Source organism: Mustelus asterias, chromosome 5 (assembly GCF_964213995.1).
Source record: "Mustelus asterias chromosome 5, sMusAst1.hap1.1, whole genome shotgun sequence".
In the NCBI taxonomy this organism is placed as follows: domain Eukaryota; kingdom Metazoa; phylum Chordata; class Chondrichthyes; order Carcharhiniformes; family Triakidae; genus Mustelus; species Mustelus asterias.
In genome coordinates this window covers 81,188,096-81,206,515 of record NC_135805.1, presented here as the reverse complement: position 1 = coordinate 81,206,515, position 18,420 = coordinate 81,188,096, and the positions used below count along the sequence as shown (strand labels likewise).

General features: G+C 40.1%; 1 protein-coding gene across 6 annotated transcripts in view; it reads right to left on the bottom strand.

Annotated features, from left to right (window-relative positions):
- The window catches only part of LOC144493636 (intersectin-2-like), a 195,797-nt gene that overhangs the window by 42,569 nt on the left and 134,808 nt on the right, over positions 1 to 18,420 (bottom strand). For 5 of the 6 annotated variants that reach the window (XM_078212896.1, XM_078212899.1, XM_078212897.1 and 2 more), the window contains 8 exons: positions 15,884 to 16,028; positions 14,527 to 14,732; positions 12,696 to 12,757; positions 11,253 to 11,419; positions 10,104 to 10,149; positions 9,535 to 9,656; positions 8,197 to 8,293; positions 6,618 to 6,809 (listed from right to left, as the gene is read on the bottom strand). In XM_078212896.1, coding sequence (XP_078069022.1) covers positions 6,618 to 6,809; positions 8,197 to 8,293; positions 9,535 to 9,656; positions 10,104 to 10,149; positions 11,253 to 11,419; positions 12,696 to 12,757; positions 14,527 to 14,732; positions 15,884 to 16,028 — 1,037 coding nt within the window. Of the gene's footprint in view, positions 1 to 825; positions 3,671 to 6,617; positions 6,810 to 8,196; positions 8,294 to 9,534; positions 9,657 to 10,103; positions 10,150 to 11,252; positions 11,420 to 12,695; positions 12,758 to 14,526; positions 14,733 to 15,883; positions 16,029 to 18,420 lie in introns of those variants that run through there. The other variant, XM_078212900.1, reaches the window with a different exon arrangement.

Sequence of the window (18,420 nt, the reverse complement as noted above, 5' to 3'; positions counted from 1 at the left end):
TTATTTTCGGCACCTTTGTGGACAACTGAATATTGGATCTTATCCTCATAAACTGCCTTTTTCGACTTTGCAATTCACTCTGTTAAATGATGTTCAATTAGTTACGAGTTTTCAGCTCAAGGTTTGGCCAAGCAGCGTGATTGTCAGGAAAATAAAACTACTTGGGACTAGAGTTGCCCAGTCTGCAAAAGATGGACTGTGAAAATTCATGCTAGCAACTTCTGAGTCAATTTATTAAACATTTGTTTCATTATAACAAACTGAATCTTACTTCACTGTAGATAATTCTTGTGGCTTGGCTAAAATTGCAAATACAAGGAATACCATCTTGCTTAGGTCCACAAATGACTTGAAATATCTAAGGACCTAGATAAGGTAAACTGATTATTTCCTCCAGCACATTGTGTCAACTGCAGGTCTGTAATTAAGTTTATTAATTGTACCAAATATGTTGCTCAATATTTTCATCTGATGAGCATTTATTAGGTGGAACATCCACACCTGTGCTGAGCATCACCTCTTGTACTTATAGACTTTCTGGTAATCAGATCACTCAGTCTGTCTTGAGAAAGTTTGTGATGAGTTGTCAACTGCTCTGGCTGACAGCTGTACAGTTCCCTCCCCTTGCAGCCCAATCAACTGGCTAAGAATTAAAATTGTCCTGAGCTAACAAACAATGCCTTTAAATGATTTTTGCATTTTTTATCTGTATGTTAACGACAGTCTCTGAATATAATTAGAAAAAGGCCGATAAATGAGAAAAATACAAAATTCAATCAAGGTGATTGTTTAGACATAGACAAAATAGAAAATTCACACTCTTGTACCCTCAAATTCATATATTTAATGAAAACTTGCATAGTACAATAGTGATAAATGCATATACACGCAAGTCCATTTATATGTAGATCTGATGGAAGCAGTTTCTTCATGTAAGCAAATCTCTTAACAAAATTCCAGTTTGTCTTTGATTTCGGCGCCACTGGTATAGTACACGGCAATTCCTGGTATGTGCAAATTTGATTATAAGCAGCATTTATGATCTTTGCACTCAGAGTAATAACAAGATACCACCGTGCTTGCATAGTTGTAAAGCTATGTCTTAAAGTTCATGCTAATACTTAATGGAAAATATTATATTGCATCTGTAGGACTCTGTCTTCAATACTTAGGCTTAATATTGAGCAGGAACTACACATTTCTCAATTTGTTTAATTGGTTGAACCTTTGCTGGAAATAGTATCTTGCACTTAGCAGAGATGAACTAACTTGACCAAAACTAAAGTCTAGTCTACCTGGTTGAACTGTCCACCTTGGTTTAAAGCTCCACTGCCTACAATTATATTTTCCACCTAGAATAGCTTCACTGTAAATAAATCAGGTTTGAAATAAAACTGATGATATGTCTTCACGATTGTTTCTGGAGGGAACTAACAATGGTGAGTGTACAGTTTATGCATTTACAAAACTGAGATCTGCTCTTGACCTCTAATTCCTATTAGTAAACCGGAGTTCAGGTACAAGAGCATGGGTTAGCCACATATGTAGGCCAAACACTGCCATTTTAAAGTCCCATTGGAAAGAATCACCTTCAAAGTAAATTCTATTTCAAATGTAATTTACAGGGAAGGCAAAAAATCATTTGGCAGTGCAGCTTTAATGATAATTTAATGTATTGCACTGCACTGTCCAAAAACAAAACCATTTACCAAAATGGTGCATCGTCTGCTAGTTTAATATGAGCTAAATCACCAATTAACTCAGAAATTATGTGGAATAACTGGATTAGTAGTAAAAAGTATATACACAATACAAAAAGGTGCCATACCACATTTCCTTTTTCTACAATGCCTGAGCATTGAAGTCTAATACTTACACTTTGTGATAATAAAATGGATACAATCAATCCAAGGTCGTGGTTTCTGAGATTTCCAAGGTTTATGTACAGTACTATGTAACCTCGCAAAATATACATCACCACCTTTGGACTATCTATAAGACACACTAGCTTTATGAAGGTGCAAAATAAACATGTGTCTGCTTGTTCCAGCTATCCAACTTGAAGAATTAAAAAAGCAAGCATGCCAAGATACAGTAAAGCTACTGATCTTCTTAATGCAACTGATAAAGACTACCTTTATAGCATAGCTCCCTTCAATTAGTCTTCAACAAAGACCATTCCCAGAAAATAGATTCTGAAGGAGATTTTTCCTTCACCTTGTTACATAGCAACAGATTCAGACATTACCCAAGAACTTTTTTAACTCTTTAACCCATAGAGGAGTTTTCCTCTTGCTCAGGTTGCCATTCTCAGGAAGACACTAACATACTGCACCACAGGGTGATGGAACATGTGAGCTTAAATACAATGGCATCACTGAGGTACTTTTTTAATAGAGGCCAGGCATTTCTCCCACACAAATTGGGTATGGAAAGAAACAAAATCGGCAGATTTACAGCTTTACTGAAGTACTTTCATTTGATTTATGCATGCTGAGGTAGCCCTGCCTCCTAATCTTATCCCCTTGTTTTCTCTCATTGGATAGCAAAAGGAGGAGACATATAGCCACAAATCTCAGTTCAGTTCTGCACAGCTGAGGAGGGAAAACATATAGAATCCCCAGGCACGTACGGAGGAGAAAATACCCAAAGAGTAAAGGGCCAAGAGTGGTCCTTGTTTCATATTATGAGTAGCACTGCCATGGAATTAATACAGTACAGTCCAGAGAAATTCCATAATATGGAAACATTTCCATGTATGTGGCACTGCATTGAATATGTCAACACAGCAGTTCAACTGACAAAATGTGTAAATTGTCAACATGAGCACCTGGAATAAAATATTTGGCTGTGGTCTCCAGTCACTGAACTTGAGATGGGTATCCAAATATGGCTTAATGGGTTGAAGAGTTAAAAAAGATTCATCAGGACAGGGCAAGCACAAACACTTACATTTCAATGGCTACTATTAATACTAATAGTGGGTCTTTTTGTGACAACATTTTACTTAGGAGCAAGGAAAGCCCATCTTACAAGATACAATATTCCAATGATTGCACAAGGTCTAAATTGTCTGAATGATGGGACAAGAAAGCACAGGAACACTGAAGGCAACAGGGCAGAAAGCCACAGAAAGACCCACTATCCTTCCTTTAAATCAACTTGTGAAATACGAATTAATAGGGCTTTCACTTTCAGGGACGGGGAAAAAAACCCTCAAGGTTATTTAAAAAGGTTTTTGACATCTTTGCAGGTAAATGTGATCAGGAGCAACATATTTTAAAATCACCACTGAATTTTCCACCTTACTACAGTTGTGTAAAAGGTGAATAATCAGACGGGTTCAAAGTTGTGGCCTCGATTACAATTACACACAAAGATTGTACTCATGTGGGAAATTCATTTGGTTCACTGTTAGCGGAGTAGCTTATGTATTAAGATCACGAGTTACCCAAGCAACCAAATAACTGAAAGCCCTATGAATTAAATATGATAGATATTATTTAATCAGTTTTCTGCAATATTTAATAAGTAGGATTAATCATGCGGCATTCGTTTGATCAAGACTGTGTGCGTATGCCCAGCGTCCACCCTGTAGTGAAACTGGGGATAGTGGGTCTCTTTGAGGGCTTTCATACTCTGACTTTGAGAAGAAGGCAACAATACGGTCCTAAAAAATAAAATGAGGAAACAAAAATAAGAAAACAGAACACATTTATAGATGAAAAGGTAGAGGTACAGAAAGAAAGACACAGTAACTATGGACAATAAATGAAATTTCAAAGATGTATACAGTTTTGTGTCAGAAAGTGAAGAGTTAAGAGCAAAAATTCACGAATTAAGGAAGGATGACCATGGTAAAATCATGTTAAAATTTTACATATTTAGATATTTCTGTAAGTTTTAAATAATATTTCCTAAGGAAGACATTAGTATAAAATTATATAATCCAGTTATAAAATGATTCAACATCAGATCATTTTGTACAATGTGCTTTAAGCCACTTTTACAGACCATATCTAATGCTGGAATGAGGAACAGAATGATATAGCTTGAGATTTAAACAAGCTTTATCACCCATCTCATCAGCTATGAGTTCTTTTAACAAAACAAGGCATTGGATCAATGATGTAGTGCTTTTGCCAAAACAATATTACTTTAAAGAAACCAATAGTTGTGATTTTTTTCCACTTTTCCCTTTGTTTCTAACAAAGATTGCTGGTTTCTCCTGCTCTCCTGAAAGCCTTGGTTCTTGTTTTGGGTTATGGTATCTTGAGTGCTGATTCTTCATCCAACTGAACATTCTTCAGGTGAACCCTGACAGTGAACATCACTGAGCTGCTCAATGGTGGAGGTGGGGGTGGTCACCACCTCTGGGTTCAATCCTGTCCTTGATCAAAGGCTATTCAGGTGAATTTTCCAGGAGGAGTTACTTGATAGTAACAAGAGGCCAGAGCTCAGACTTTTTCCCTTCCCTTGCTCAAGAGCTTTTTGGTCAGCTGCAGTGTCCCTTTGCCTCCCACCAAGATCAACTAACTCAGAGTAGATCAAATATTAAATGATCTACGATCATTTAATAATCAACTACTAAATGATCTACATCCTGGCTTTTATGTTGTTGTACACTTATCAGCCAAACTACTGAAACAAAATTATAATATTGATAAAAATTCAAAAAAATGAATGGACACAAGTTGACAAGTCTACTTGGTAATGTACTTGAGTAGTTTGTTGATCAGCATTCACTGCAGCAGAGAACTGAGTTTCTGAACAAGAAGTCAGTGAACAATTCTTCATGTAAAGGATAATGGAATTCTCAAAGTCTCTCCCTCAAAAAGCTGAGAGGTTAGATTAATGGAAAATTTGAAAAAAATCAAACTGACATTGTTTTTTGTTAGGCAAGGCTATTTAGGGCTCTGGAACGAGGTCAGATAAATAAAGTTAAGATACAAATCGGCCAATTAAATCATCGAACAGTCCCTATTCAAGTTGTTAGTCCATCCTGGTGGACATTACTGTGAAACAAAATTTGCTGCTTGAATTTGTGAAACCTCTAACTTAAAAGTAAAATCACAGTGAGGGCTAATAGAGAGCAGGAGTAGGCTGCCTTTTCACACACAGGAATGGTATTCAGCAACCAGAATAAAAAATATCCTCTCCACAATTAGTGGGGCAAGATAAAATTGCAATCCTATTTCATCTGTAGGTATGAAGTAATGAAAAGACAGTGGTGGCTGGGCTTTAAGTCTGACCATGATACCTGTCAGTGTCAGAAGTAATTATGTTTCACTGACATTAGACATACTCCCTTGAGTCTGGATGACTTAAGAGGTGTGAACTGGAAGAGGACTCACCTAATCATTAGATCACAACTTATAAAGCTAATTTTGAAGCCATCCATTTCTGAGTTTTACCATACCCAACCCCTAAATTTTCTTCTGAAGTCAGACTCTTGCTTTGATAAGACTTCGTCAGTACTGCGAGCTGAGAATGTGAGGCAGCTCAAGTCACATACAGGACCACAGCTGAGTCAAAACGTGTTCTCACCGAATATCCAGAAGTAACTGGATAGTGTTCAGGAACAAGAATCCCTCCTCATTTTAACTTTCCCTAGCTCAGAGGACTGAGGTTAATGGTGAAGTCCCCACTATTGCCCAGCTAAAAAACAATTGCTGGTCTGTATGCTTTAGTAATGCATCAGGTAATGAATGATACTGGGCATTCATAGCAGCTTGAAATAAGTGAATTTTATGCAGAGCCCTCCATGAATTGAAACGATATTGGAAAATTAATGTAATGCTTGCAAAATGACTTTTTTTTCAGAATAGCCTGTCAACACAGGTGAATCTCACAGATCACTGAAGAGACATACTTAAGAATTAAGTTCATTTCAGTCTCATTCATAGCTGATTCTGACTGACCAATTGTCAGCGAGAGGTTTATAAGCATGACTAGTTTATTTACCTCTATTGCAACTAATGATCTTTCTTAGAATGTATTTGCCACCTGTAATGGGTCAGCATTTTTATACTGTAGCTGCATTTCCTTTCATTTCTGATAACTGATTGCTCTTCAGGGAGCCAGCAAGCTCTCGATGGACCAAATGGCCTCCTGTGCCATTATGACTCTATGATCAATTCTTGCATCAGTTTGGATTTTGCTCCAAGAATGTCAGTTCAAATGTAACATTTTTCAGCACAATATGTTTTGTTGTGTCAATTTTTGCTAATGATTTTGCTTTTATTTGCACCACTGATCAACAATCAGGTTTTCCATTTACATTGCCTAATGGGCCTGCTGTGTATTCTCAATGTTTGCTATCTTATTTTAAATTTCCAGCATTTGTGTTTTTATATCATTTTAGATGCAAAGACAGGCAGGCCACAGGGCAACAGAATGAAAAACTAAACCTTGGTTTGCAAATTTTTAAAAAGGGCCAAATTGCTTGCTCATCAGGTTAAATTTGTATGGACTATTTTCACTTGATGATCTTTTTATCCCTTATCTGGCTGCACCAGAACACAGTCACAATTGATTAGCAAACTATTTAAACTTTATTTTTCTTGTGTTTGTCTCAACTCTGTAGGATAATATTTGAATAGGTTTTCATTACTTACACTGCTGACTTGGATCCGACTCTGTGGTTATCTTGACATAATTGGAAGGGAATAAGCCATTTATTCCATTCAGCTCTCCCTGCCACCAATCAGGATCATCCCTGTTTAGCACATTAATTAACTGTCCTTTAGAAAAACTGAGTTCATCTTCATTCACGGCTGCGTAGTCATATATAGCTATGACCTGACACACTGGGAAAGAAAAAAACATTTTGAAATCCACTGAGTGAGTTTGCCAGAAAGATCATTTGTGTCTAAGTACATATTGAGCATGCATCGAGAGAAACTATACCTCAAAAAAGGTAAATGACAAATTAAACTGCAAAGGACTAACAGTGTTGAAGAATTAGAAACATAATTATGATTAGGAGAAGGTTTTCAAATAATTATAAAGGCACAATGTACAAACCATAATTAGATTCGCAAACTTTAAAAAATATATATTCAATGGCCAAACATACTGCTCACCCCACTGCTAGGTTCCTAACTTGTAATTCCCTCCCCAGCGCCATCAAAAAAGCCACTATTGTGTTCCCAAAGCAATTTGGGATGGATGGTGCAGTGCTAATGTTACTGGATTAGTAATCCAGTTACAAATTCTCCTTCTGTGTCACAATAACCTTACGTTGACTCTATGAGGAGAGGCGAGAGAATAAAAGAAGGTTAAAGGCCAATTTAATAGATGTGTTTGAAATCACGAAGGGTACTTATAAATAAGGAGTAACTGTTTCCAGTGGCAGGAGGTTCAATGACCAGAGTACACATACTTGAAACAAATGAGAGGAAAGGTGACTTGAGGAAACTAAAATAGCAAATGATGATCTGGAAAGCACTGCCTAAGATGGTAGTGAAAGCAGATTCAATGGTCAATTTCAAAGGCAACCCGGTGAACCAGACGGCACGTGGCTCAGTGGTGGCACAGTGGTTAGCGCTGCCTCTCAGCGCCAGGGATCCGGGTTCGAATCCCGGCTTGGGTCACTGTCTGTGTGGAATTTGCACATTCTCTCCGTGTCTGTGTGGGATGCTCCAGTTTCCTCCCACAGTCCAAAGAAGTGCTGATTAGGTGAATTGGCCGTGCTAAATTCTACCTCAGTGTACTTGAACAGGTGCCGGAGTGTGACGACTCGGGGATTTTCATAGTGTGAATGTAAGCCTACTTGTGACTAATAAATAAATAAACTTATAAATAAATAAATACTTAAAGAGGAACATTTGCAGAACTATGGGGAAAGAGCGGTGTAATGGAACTAATTGAATCACTTTTTCAAAGACTTGGAACAAGGGTGCTGAGGAGAATAGATTCCTTCTATGCTATATTATTTTATGATTACAACAGTGGCCAAGTACTTCATTGGGGCTATGAGATATCCTGTGGTTGTGAAAGATGCTAAATACACTGAAATTATTGCTTTCCCAAATGGAAGCTCAACAAATCTATGAATAAATTAACACTTTAAAATATTTTACAAGTTGATGTCTACCCTCACAGGGATGAAACACTACTTTTCAAATCTAATCTTAGATTATTAAGAAAACACACATCACACACTAAAACCATTAGAAAACTCATTCAGCTCACCTGGGGTTGGAGCTGGAGTGGATTTTCCACTACTTTGCCCAAGCAGTTTGACATGACTAGCAGGAAACCATCCTTTTTGACGCTTTTTACCTCTGGCCTGCAAATGAAAAAGATGATGAAAAATGAAAACAAGTAGTGGAACGAAAAACATTTCTCAATACGCTCAGTGTCACAGTTCAATTTCATTCTTATTCTGTTGCAGATCCTTTTTGTTAGATGGTGCTCCATCCAACAGCTGAAAGCGACATGAAGTCAGCCAAGAATGTACAGGTGTGAAGCTTGAGAATAAAATTTACCACCTTGCAGCAAGAGTCAAAGACTCAAAACTATTTTTAATTACAAACCTATCTGTTGGTGCAACTTTCTTTTTTATTTTCTTCCTGCTAAATACATGACTTTCCTGAGGCTGTGAGAATACTGTCTTCCTGTCTGAACTGAGTACACATGCGTGGCTGGAGTTCTGAAATAGTGGCATTACTATACATAAGCCATAGATGAAGTAAACTAAATGAAATGCTATCCATACAACAGAAAGATCATGATAACTACCAACTTGGACATGTAGCACTGGAGCTAAATTGCTGACTGATTGGGCCAATATGATTTTGTGAAGCAAGGGGAGGACACCTGGACTGTAAATATCCCTCTGAGGTAGACTGCCAAAAATTCCACATCATATTCTAAATGTTTACCCTAGCTGGTTCCTTGACACTAAGGGGCAATTTAGCATGGCCAATCCAACTAACCCACACATCTTTGGACTGTGGGAGGAACACAGTAAGAAGTCTCACAACACCAGGTTAAAGTCCAACAGGTTTATTTGGTAGCAAATACCATAAGCTTTCGGAGCGCTGCTCCTTCGTCAGATGGAGTGGAAATGTGCTCTCAAACAGTGCACAGAGACTTCTTACTGTGTTCACCCCAGTCCAACGCCAGCATCTCCACATCTGTGGGAGGAAACCAGAGCACTCACAGGAAACCCATGCAAGCATGGGGAGAATGTGCAAACTCCACATAGACGGTGACCCAAGCCAGGAATTGAACCCAGGTCTCTGGCACTGTGAGGCAGCAGTGCTAACCACTGTGCCGCCCATATCTGATTCTGATCTAATTCTGTTCTTTCTGGAGGTACTTCCACTTATCCTTTCAATTCCTCAAAATGAGGAATATTTTATTTGTCGCTTGCCAGGACAAAAGTTAGATGAAAACTATCATAATACATATGCATTTGATTTCTTCATGCCACAGAAACACACTGGTCTTGTAGTAATGGCAATTGACATTTTTTGTGCTTATCCATGCTTATTGTACAAATACTGACATTATTAAAGTGCTTACCTGCAACTCACCCTGCCACCATCCAGAGGCATTTTTCTTCAGAATAAGTATTAACTGGCCTGGGGTGAGGCTGAGCTGCTCAGTGCCTGTTGCAGTGTACGCTATGGTTACCTGAGCAATTTCTGTGAGAAAGTATTAGACGAGTTACAATGCAAGTCATCAAGTGAACATTATACTCAATCTGGCTAATTTTTAAATCTTTTACCATTACATACTTCATTCCATCCGAGGTGGAAAATATTTTTAAACTGTGCAATAAAATACAAATTAATGGCACTGGTGGAACCATCGATCAAATCATTGTATAGCCTGCTAAGGCCTTCCCATATTACATCTTGCCTTCACAAAGAACAATTAAACCAAAAAAACTTTTCCGATTGGGTTTCTTTCCCTTTAGGAAAATCTATTTTATTAAATCACGACTTTAAAATTTCCAAATGATGTGTTAAGATGTGAAGTAAGTAGCAAGTACCTAGCCAAATTTTTATGTGAACTTCAGTAATAGCGATGGTTTTCATATTCTTAAACATTAGCACAACTTTTACAGGATGGATATATGGCAGAAGTACCTGGCTTCTTGTTTAATGTTCCTGCTTTTCCAGAACTACTTGATCCCTGGCCAAAGAAACAGCAATTAGAATTAAAACAGAATTTTCAGTCTATGGGATATTTAGGTCTTCTCTTTTGGGATGGCACAGTGGCAAGCAGTGCTCCCTCACAGTGCCAGGGACCTGGGTTCAATTCCTGGCTTGGGTCACTGTCTGTGTGCAGTTTGCACCTTCTCCCCATGTCTGTGTGGGTTTCCTCTGGGTGCTCTGGTTTCCTCCCACAGTCCAGATGTGCAGGTTTGGTGCATTGGCCATGCCAAATTCTCCCTCAGTGTACCCGAATATCTGCCGGAGTGTGGCAACAAGGGATTTTCAAAGTAACTTCATTGCAATGTGAATGTAAACCTACTTTACTTTAACTTTACTTTTTCTGGTAACTTTCCTCTCTCTCTCTCGTTCTTCTGTCTAGTCTAATGCCATGTCATTGAAGAAAATGATGACATAGCCTATTCCAAGCTTCCTGACACTGCCTGTGAGTAGACATGCCAGAATGACTCTCCCTATCTATTGTCCCTTTCCTTAAAGCACTACCAGAATTAAGAAGTTTAAACTTTAGGGTGTTTTATTCAAGAGTACTGGGGCAGCCTTTTCCAGTAGAATTCTCCTTAAATCAGTCCTGGAATCATGTTCTTAATAACATTGTGAGAGCCTTGCTTAGTGGGTTGTAAAGTAGCATGCCAAGTTATTTGAAGACATTGAGTTTTTTGTGAAATCAGCGTCTTCCAAAATAAGTGCTCCCATCTGTACAGTGACTTAGCAACTAAATAGATATCAGGAATAATATTGGTGTTGTACAAGTCTGGCTTGTCTATCCCACCCCCTTGGGCTCAAAGATACCTGACCTGAAACAAGATTAGTTCAGGGTGGAAGCCAAATAGAGGGTTTATTTTTTTTACTAAAAATAACTTAGAGTACACAAACAATTAAGATTAAGTAACCTACTTCATTGTTATAACAACTTTTATTCACCCAAACTCAACTCACCGAATGTGTGTTTTTCAACACACTAAAATAACGGGGAAAATTTATTTAACAAATATACTGCAGTTCAGACTAAAATGTTTCATGATACGTAGTCATGAAACGCAAATAACAAAGTGGTAAACTTACATCTGGATCCTTTGGTTTGACATAATTTGAAGGAAAAACACCCGTTCTATCTTCAATAACTCCTGTCCACCATTCACCTTCCTTCTTAGTGACCAGAACAGTCTCACCTTCCATGAAGGTTAAATCTCCGTTTTCAGCACTTTCATATGGGTATAGTGCAACATACTCTACAAAAATAATGCTAGATTATTAAAATAGATGCATGCCACAACCAATTTCTATCACCTAAATAAAAAGATGCATGCACATTATTTTCAAACAGCAAAATTGAACAACTCGAATCTTCCTATCAGGCAAGCTGATTTTTGCTCTGTTTCCCCCACCCACACCAAAACAATTTTTGTTCATGCCCTCTTCTTTACACAGTATTGCTTCTTTGTAAGAAGAAGAAATCACCTCTTCCCAAGCTTCAATTTTCATCAATTGCTTTGCCCCTTTCTTTAAGATCTCCTCTTTGACTGGCCACCTGTACCTCCCAGGTTCACACAGCAGAAGTAAAAGGTGGAAACTTCTTGTCTTTGAAAGTGTTACGTAGTCTGAAACAAATACGGGTCCTGATCCAGATGGCTGAACAGTATGTGATCTTACGGGAAGTAGCCAATTAAAGTTACTCACATTCCAATTAAGGACCTGAAGGCAGGTTCCTGAAGTGGTAGCCAGAATTCCACCATGGTGGGATTTGAACCTTTGTCCAGGGCCCTGGATGACTAGTCCAAATCTGGAATTGAAAAGCTAGTCTAATGGTGACCATGAAAACATTGTCGATTGTCCTAAAAACCCATCTGTTTACTAATATCCTTTACAAAAGGAAATTTGCCGCTCTTACATGGTCTGGTCTAAATGTAATTGCAGATCCACAGCAATGTCACTGACTCTGAAATCGTGTGACTAGTAATTCTGTTCAAGTGCAATTAGGGATGGGCAACAAACGTTGGCTTTGCCAGCGATGCCCACATGCCACGAAAGCATAAAGGACAACAAATAAAAATAAACAGCAAATATAGTTAAAGTTAAGCAGTACTAGCCCACTGGTACAGTGAAGTTGCTTCATAAATGGCAATGCCTATGTAATGCTACAAATAATTCCTCCAGACTTTCCTTTTCTGATTTACATTGTGTAAGGTTCTACCTGAGATTGTGTGTCAGCTTCTACCTGAGATTGGGAACTAGTGTGAAAAATCCTGTTCCAATTAACTCTACAGTATATCTAGTTTAAAAATTCATAATAGCCCTCACCTGACCTATACTGACCTCCTTCTGCTGTGGAGAGGACAAATGAAAAAGGAATTGGGGGGGAAAAATATACTTATTTGGAAGTAATGGCTGGCAAGGCTAGAATTATCCTTTATTTTGCTGGCAGTTATATTACATACATACTCTTGCACAGAAAGTTCTGTTAAGTTAATCTTGGAGTCATAAAAAATGGTATTGGAGAAGTTTTACCTTCTACTGGTTGGGAGGTTGGACTGGATCTCTTGTTGACCTGAGCATAAACAGGTTCTGGTCTGTTGACAAAAGTTTAGTGCAAGATTTAGTGCAAGAACAGAAAATGCAGAAAACACTCAGCAGATCAGGCACCATCTGTGGAGAGAGAAACAGAGTTCATATTTCAGGTTGAGGACTTTTCATCAGTTCTGGTCCTTGAATGGAAATGTTCACTCTATTTCCCTCTTCACAAAATGCTGTCTGGCCTGCTGAATGTTTCCAGCATCCAAAACATTCTGCTACAATTATTTGATATTTGGAATGAAACAAAATGTAACATTTTTAATAACTCATTATACTGACAAATGGCATATCTTAGAAACCAATTAAAAAACTTTTGTTCAAAAAGTGGCCAGAATATTTCATCCCTGTCCCAAGAGTGCGCTGGCAGGCAACAGGGGTGGGGGACATGTAAAATTGGATGGCATGTTTTTCAATTTATTCTTTTGTGGGATGTAGGTGTCACTGGCTAGGTCAGTAATTGTTGCCCATCTCTAATTGTCCTTGAGAAAGTGGTGGCGAGCCACCTTCCTGAACTGTTGTAGATTTTGTGATGTAGACACACCTATAGTGCTGTTTGGAAGGGAGTTCCAAGATTTTTACTTAACGACAGTGAAGAAACGTTCCAAATCAGGATAGCTTAAGGGGAATCTTGCAGGTAGTGGTACTCCGATGCATCTGCTGCCCTTACCCTTCTAAGTAGTAGAGGTTACAGGTTTGGAAGGTGCTGTCGAAGGAAGCTTGATGAGTTACCTTACTTTGTCTTGTATACGGTACACACTGTTACCATTGTGCATCAGTGGTGGAGGAAGTGAATGTTTAAGGTAGTAAATAGGGTACAATCTAGCAAACTGCTTTGTCCTGGATGGTGTCGAGCTTTTCGAGTATTGTTGGAGCAGCACTCATCCAGCAAGTGGGCAGTTTTCCATCGTACTCCTGACTTGTTACTTGTCGATAATAACAAACTTTGGAGAGTCATTCGCCATGCTAAATTGCTCTTTCGTGTCCAAAAGATGTATAAATTAGGTGGATTAGCTATGGTAAATGCACAGGGTTATGGGGATAGGGCAGGGGGGAGGCCTGAGTGGGATGCTCTTTTGAACAGTTGGATTCTATGGTTTTAATACGATCATGGACAAATGTATCTGTGACAGGTAGATTAGTGAGTGCGAGGTCAACTAGGCTTTTCTCTCTTCGTTCCTTTATCACCTGCCGCAGACCCCGTCTAGCAGCTATGCCCTTCAAGACTCAGAAGAAATGGTACGACTCAGCCACGCTTGGTGGTGAATATTGAAGTTCCCCTACACAGAGTGCATGACAGAGGCCCCATGTCCTTTTCTCACCCACACTTGCTGGGATTTCACAGGAGTGTGATAAGTTGTGGACACCTGTCCATGGACCAACTGGGGCTCTTAAGTGATTAGGTAATAGACAGGGGAGATTCTCCTGTCATATGGCAAACTCTGTTCCTCATTTGGTGGACTAGCTGCAGTCCCGACGGGGCTATCACTCCTGGTGGTGCTATCGGGCTGGAAACCTGCCAGCCATCTGATTGGTCCCCTAAGATACTGTATAATTACAGCCTGACAAGTTTTGCATGGACAGTTTCCATTCTAAATGTGGATACTGGAATTTATAATGGAAAAAAAAGTTATCAGAAAATGCACACGGTTATACAGTTAGAATATGTATACATTTCTCATTAAATATTTCAAACGCAGTTCACATTATCAATTCCTGATTTCGCTCATGTGCCAGAAATAGGCATCAAAAGAAAAAAAGAACTTACTCTACTGATTGCTGTGTATGTTCAGTGATAACCTTGACATATGACCTGGGAAACCAGCCCTTTCCACCACGAACCTCTCCAAACCACCAGTTGTCCTGTTGCTCCAGGACATCAATGACATCGTCTTTAGAGAAATTCAAATGATTCTCCTTCTTTGCTGTCCATGAACAAAGTGCCAGTGCCTTAAAAGCTTTTACATTTTCAACCTACAAAAGTTGAATTTTTAACAACTTATTTTGGAGTACTTTCCAAATAACAAAATAAACACTTAAGGATAACACAAAAAAAACAGTGCACCTTAATCAAAACGAAAGGAATGTAGAGACAGGTGGTGACTGTTGAGCACCCATAAAGATAGTTCCAGGGGCAATAATGCATGCTCTGGTGAGCAGGATGGGAAGTAAGTGGGGGGGGGGGTTAATTCCTAGATGGCACACAAAGAGGGGGGGGAATTCTCCGACCATTCACGTTGGTGGGATTCTCCGGTCCTGCTGGCACTTCCCTTCCCGGGGTTTTGCAGCGGTGTGGGGTGACATCAATGGAAAATCCCAGTGAACAGCGTGCCATCTCCCACCGCCAAGAAACACACGGCTTGGAGGGCGGAGAATTTTTCCCAAGAAGTAAGATTGTTGAGACAGAAAGATGGAGCAGCTGTGGTTGCTGCTCATAGGTTGACAGCAACAGGTGCCTCAATGGACTCAGAGGATGCAGAGAGGCACAGAAGATGGCTGCAGGAGAAGTTAAGCAGCATTTTAGGCTGGCCCCAGCAAAGCGGCAGAGTCGTGGATTGAGGTTGGGATTAGGAGAAGCATTATCATGAGACATCCTCGTCCCTACCTACTTCTATAACCTCCTCCAGTCTCACAGCCTCACAAAAACTCATCCAATTCTGGCCTCTTGTGTATCCTCCATTCCCTCTGTCACTGACGGTTATGCCTCAAGTCATTGAGGCCCCATGGTCTAAAATTTCCTCCCTGAACCTGTTTCCCTCTTCTTTAAGAACCTCCTTTAACCCTATATCTTCAAACAAGTTTTTAGTCATCCATCTTAATATTTCCTTCTTTGGCTTTTTGTCAATTTTTGTCCCATAACATAACTGTTAAGCAACTTGGGAAAGTTTCCACCATTTAAAGCACCATATGATTTGAGATGTTGTTAAAAGGAGTTACTACTGTCTGTGGGGTTAAACCATCTTGTTACACTTCGAATGTGTCGCTAAGAGTTTCATACAACCGGATTTCACTGCATTAATGGAAACATATAAACAAGAAGTGTGTGCAGATTTGAAGTACAAATGAACAGAGTAAACAAATTACTTTCTTTCAAAGAATAGTAAGAAGGTACTGGACACACATACCTGATCATAAATAGGTGATCCAGAACCAGGAGGAAGAGTTGGAGTAAAAGCAGACTTCTGCCAAATGGGACTGCCACTAATCCCAGAAAAGGCTCGACTAGACTGAAAATTCCCTTCATCAGCCACTTTACTTTGAGCATGTGGTCTATTGGAAAGGAGGAAACAGACGTTTCATCGGACCAAAATTCTTGAGAAAATATACAACATTAACAATAATTCATATGGCATGGACCTATACTTTGCATAAGAATTATCAGGTTATTGAGCTATTAGCCCACTTCAAAAATCTGCAATAAACACTAACCTTCCTATAACCAAGTAGCTTCAGTCTTATTTGAGTATTCCATACAATGTATCTGGGTCATTGTATTATAAATACTTACTTTGAGGGAAAAATGGTGAAACAGTTTTATAGAAATATGGGGGGGGGGGTGATTCTCCCAGCCCGCTGTGCTGCTTTAGCAGCACAATGGGCCAGGAGGCTCAAGCCGTTTAGCGGGCTTCCCATTGGGCGCCACGGCCTCCGCGCGTCTCCGGGCGCCGTCAGCTCCCTGCCAGAAATCGGCATGGAGCTGTATAATTTATTCAAATAAGAATTTGCATGCAATTAGCGGGCCTGGGACTCAAGTCTCCGGGCCCGCTAGCCTCTTCCCCACCCCCGCCAGGAGTGTTTCACTCCAGCGGCGTCTAAACAGCTCCCCATTTGCGGGGAGCTAGTTGCCCAACCCCGCTGGAGTGAAAGCGTGGTCAGAGGGGCAGCGATGCAGGGTCGTGGGGCTGACCAGCGATTGAGCTGGACAGCGATTGGGAGACTGGCAGTGTGGGGCTGCTGCGCTTGCGCCGATATTGGCGCTGACAGATTGGCGCATGCGCAATGGCCCGTTCAGCACTATGCTGTTGGCCTCTCCAGTGGGAATAGGCTCTACCCACTGATTTTTGGCATGATTCGCGCGAGGGCTCTCTGTGATGCACAAAGTGTGGGAGATTCATTTTGAAAATCCTGCTGAAAAAAACAGTGGGATTTACTCCAGTTTTTACGCAAATCCGACACCTAAAATGTTTTTGGGAGAATCCCACCCATGATGTTATTATTCTTTCATTGGCTGAGAGTTTCATTGGTGAGGCAGCATTTGTGGCCCATTCCTAATTTCCCTTCAGAAAGTGGTACTGAGCCACCTAGTTGAACAATAGCAGTTCATTTGGTTTAAGGACATTCCAAATTGAAGTTAGGAAGGGAATTCCAGGTTTTTGACCCAGCAACAGTGAAGGAACAGTGACATAGTTTCAAGTCAGGATGATGTGTGACTTGGAGGGAAATTTTCAGGTGTTAGTGTTCCCATGCATCTGTTGCCCTTGTCCTTCTAGGTGGAAGAGGCCATAGATGATAAGGTGCTGTTGAAGGAGGCACACTGCTACCATTGTGCACCGTTGTTAAAGGGACTAAATGTTTAAGGTGGTGGACTGGGTGCCGATCAAGCAGGCTCCTTTGACTTGGATTGTGCTGAGCTTCTTCACTGTTGTTGGAACTGCATTCATCCAGGCACATGGACAATATTTAATCACACTGCTGAATTGTGCCTTTATGGATGATTTCCCTTGTGTATTTTAAAGTTTTGACTCCAATCTTTAAGTTACGAAGCCAATGCTCAGAGTGGACCGGACGGATCCAAATCCATCTCCTTGCTTGCTCCAAAAACCAAATTCATATTCCAATTGAATTCAATACATGGTCCCATAAGAGAGACAAATAAGATCCAAGCTGACAAGATAAGGCATTGCACCCTATCTTGGGCTTCATCCGATGCTTGATCTTGCTGTCAGACAGCAACTCTTCAGAATTCTGCCATTCACACTGTGTTCAGACAAGTCTTTTGCTTTTTTTGTTTACTTATCCCATTAGCATTCCCTTTGGCCTGCACAACCAACTCTTTCGTCGTTTTATCTCTCACATCTTCCACACAGACTTTTCCTTTTCATAGAATCATAGAAACCCTACAGTGCGGAAGGAGGCCATTCGGCCCATTGAGTCTGCACCGACCACAATCCCACCCAGGCCCTACCCTCACATATTTTACCCGCTAATCCCACTAACCTACGCATCTCAGGACTCTAAGGGGCAATTTTTAACCTGGCCAATCAACCTAACCCGCACATCTTTGGACTGTGGGAGGAAACCGGAGCACCCGGAGGAAACCCACGCAGACACAAGGAGAATGTGCAAACTCCACACAGACAGTGACCCGAGCCGGGAATCGAACCCGGGACCCTGGAGCTGTGAAGCAGCAGTGCTAACCACTGTGCTACCGTGCCGCCCTTTTGTTCTCCTCCCCTCCCCTTTTCACTTATATTTCTAAATTTCTCCATTTCTAATGAAAGGTCATTGACCTGAAACATTAACTCTGTTTCTCTCATCATCGTCGCTGCCTGACCTGCTGAGTATTTCCAGCATTTTCGGTTTTTATTTCAGGTTTTCAGTTTTGTAACAGGGTTTAATTTTTTTTTCCCCCCCCCGAGGTACATCGGCAGAGGAATAATGT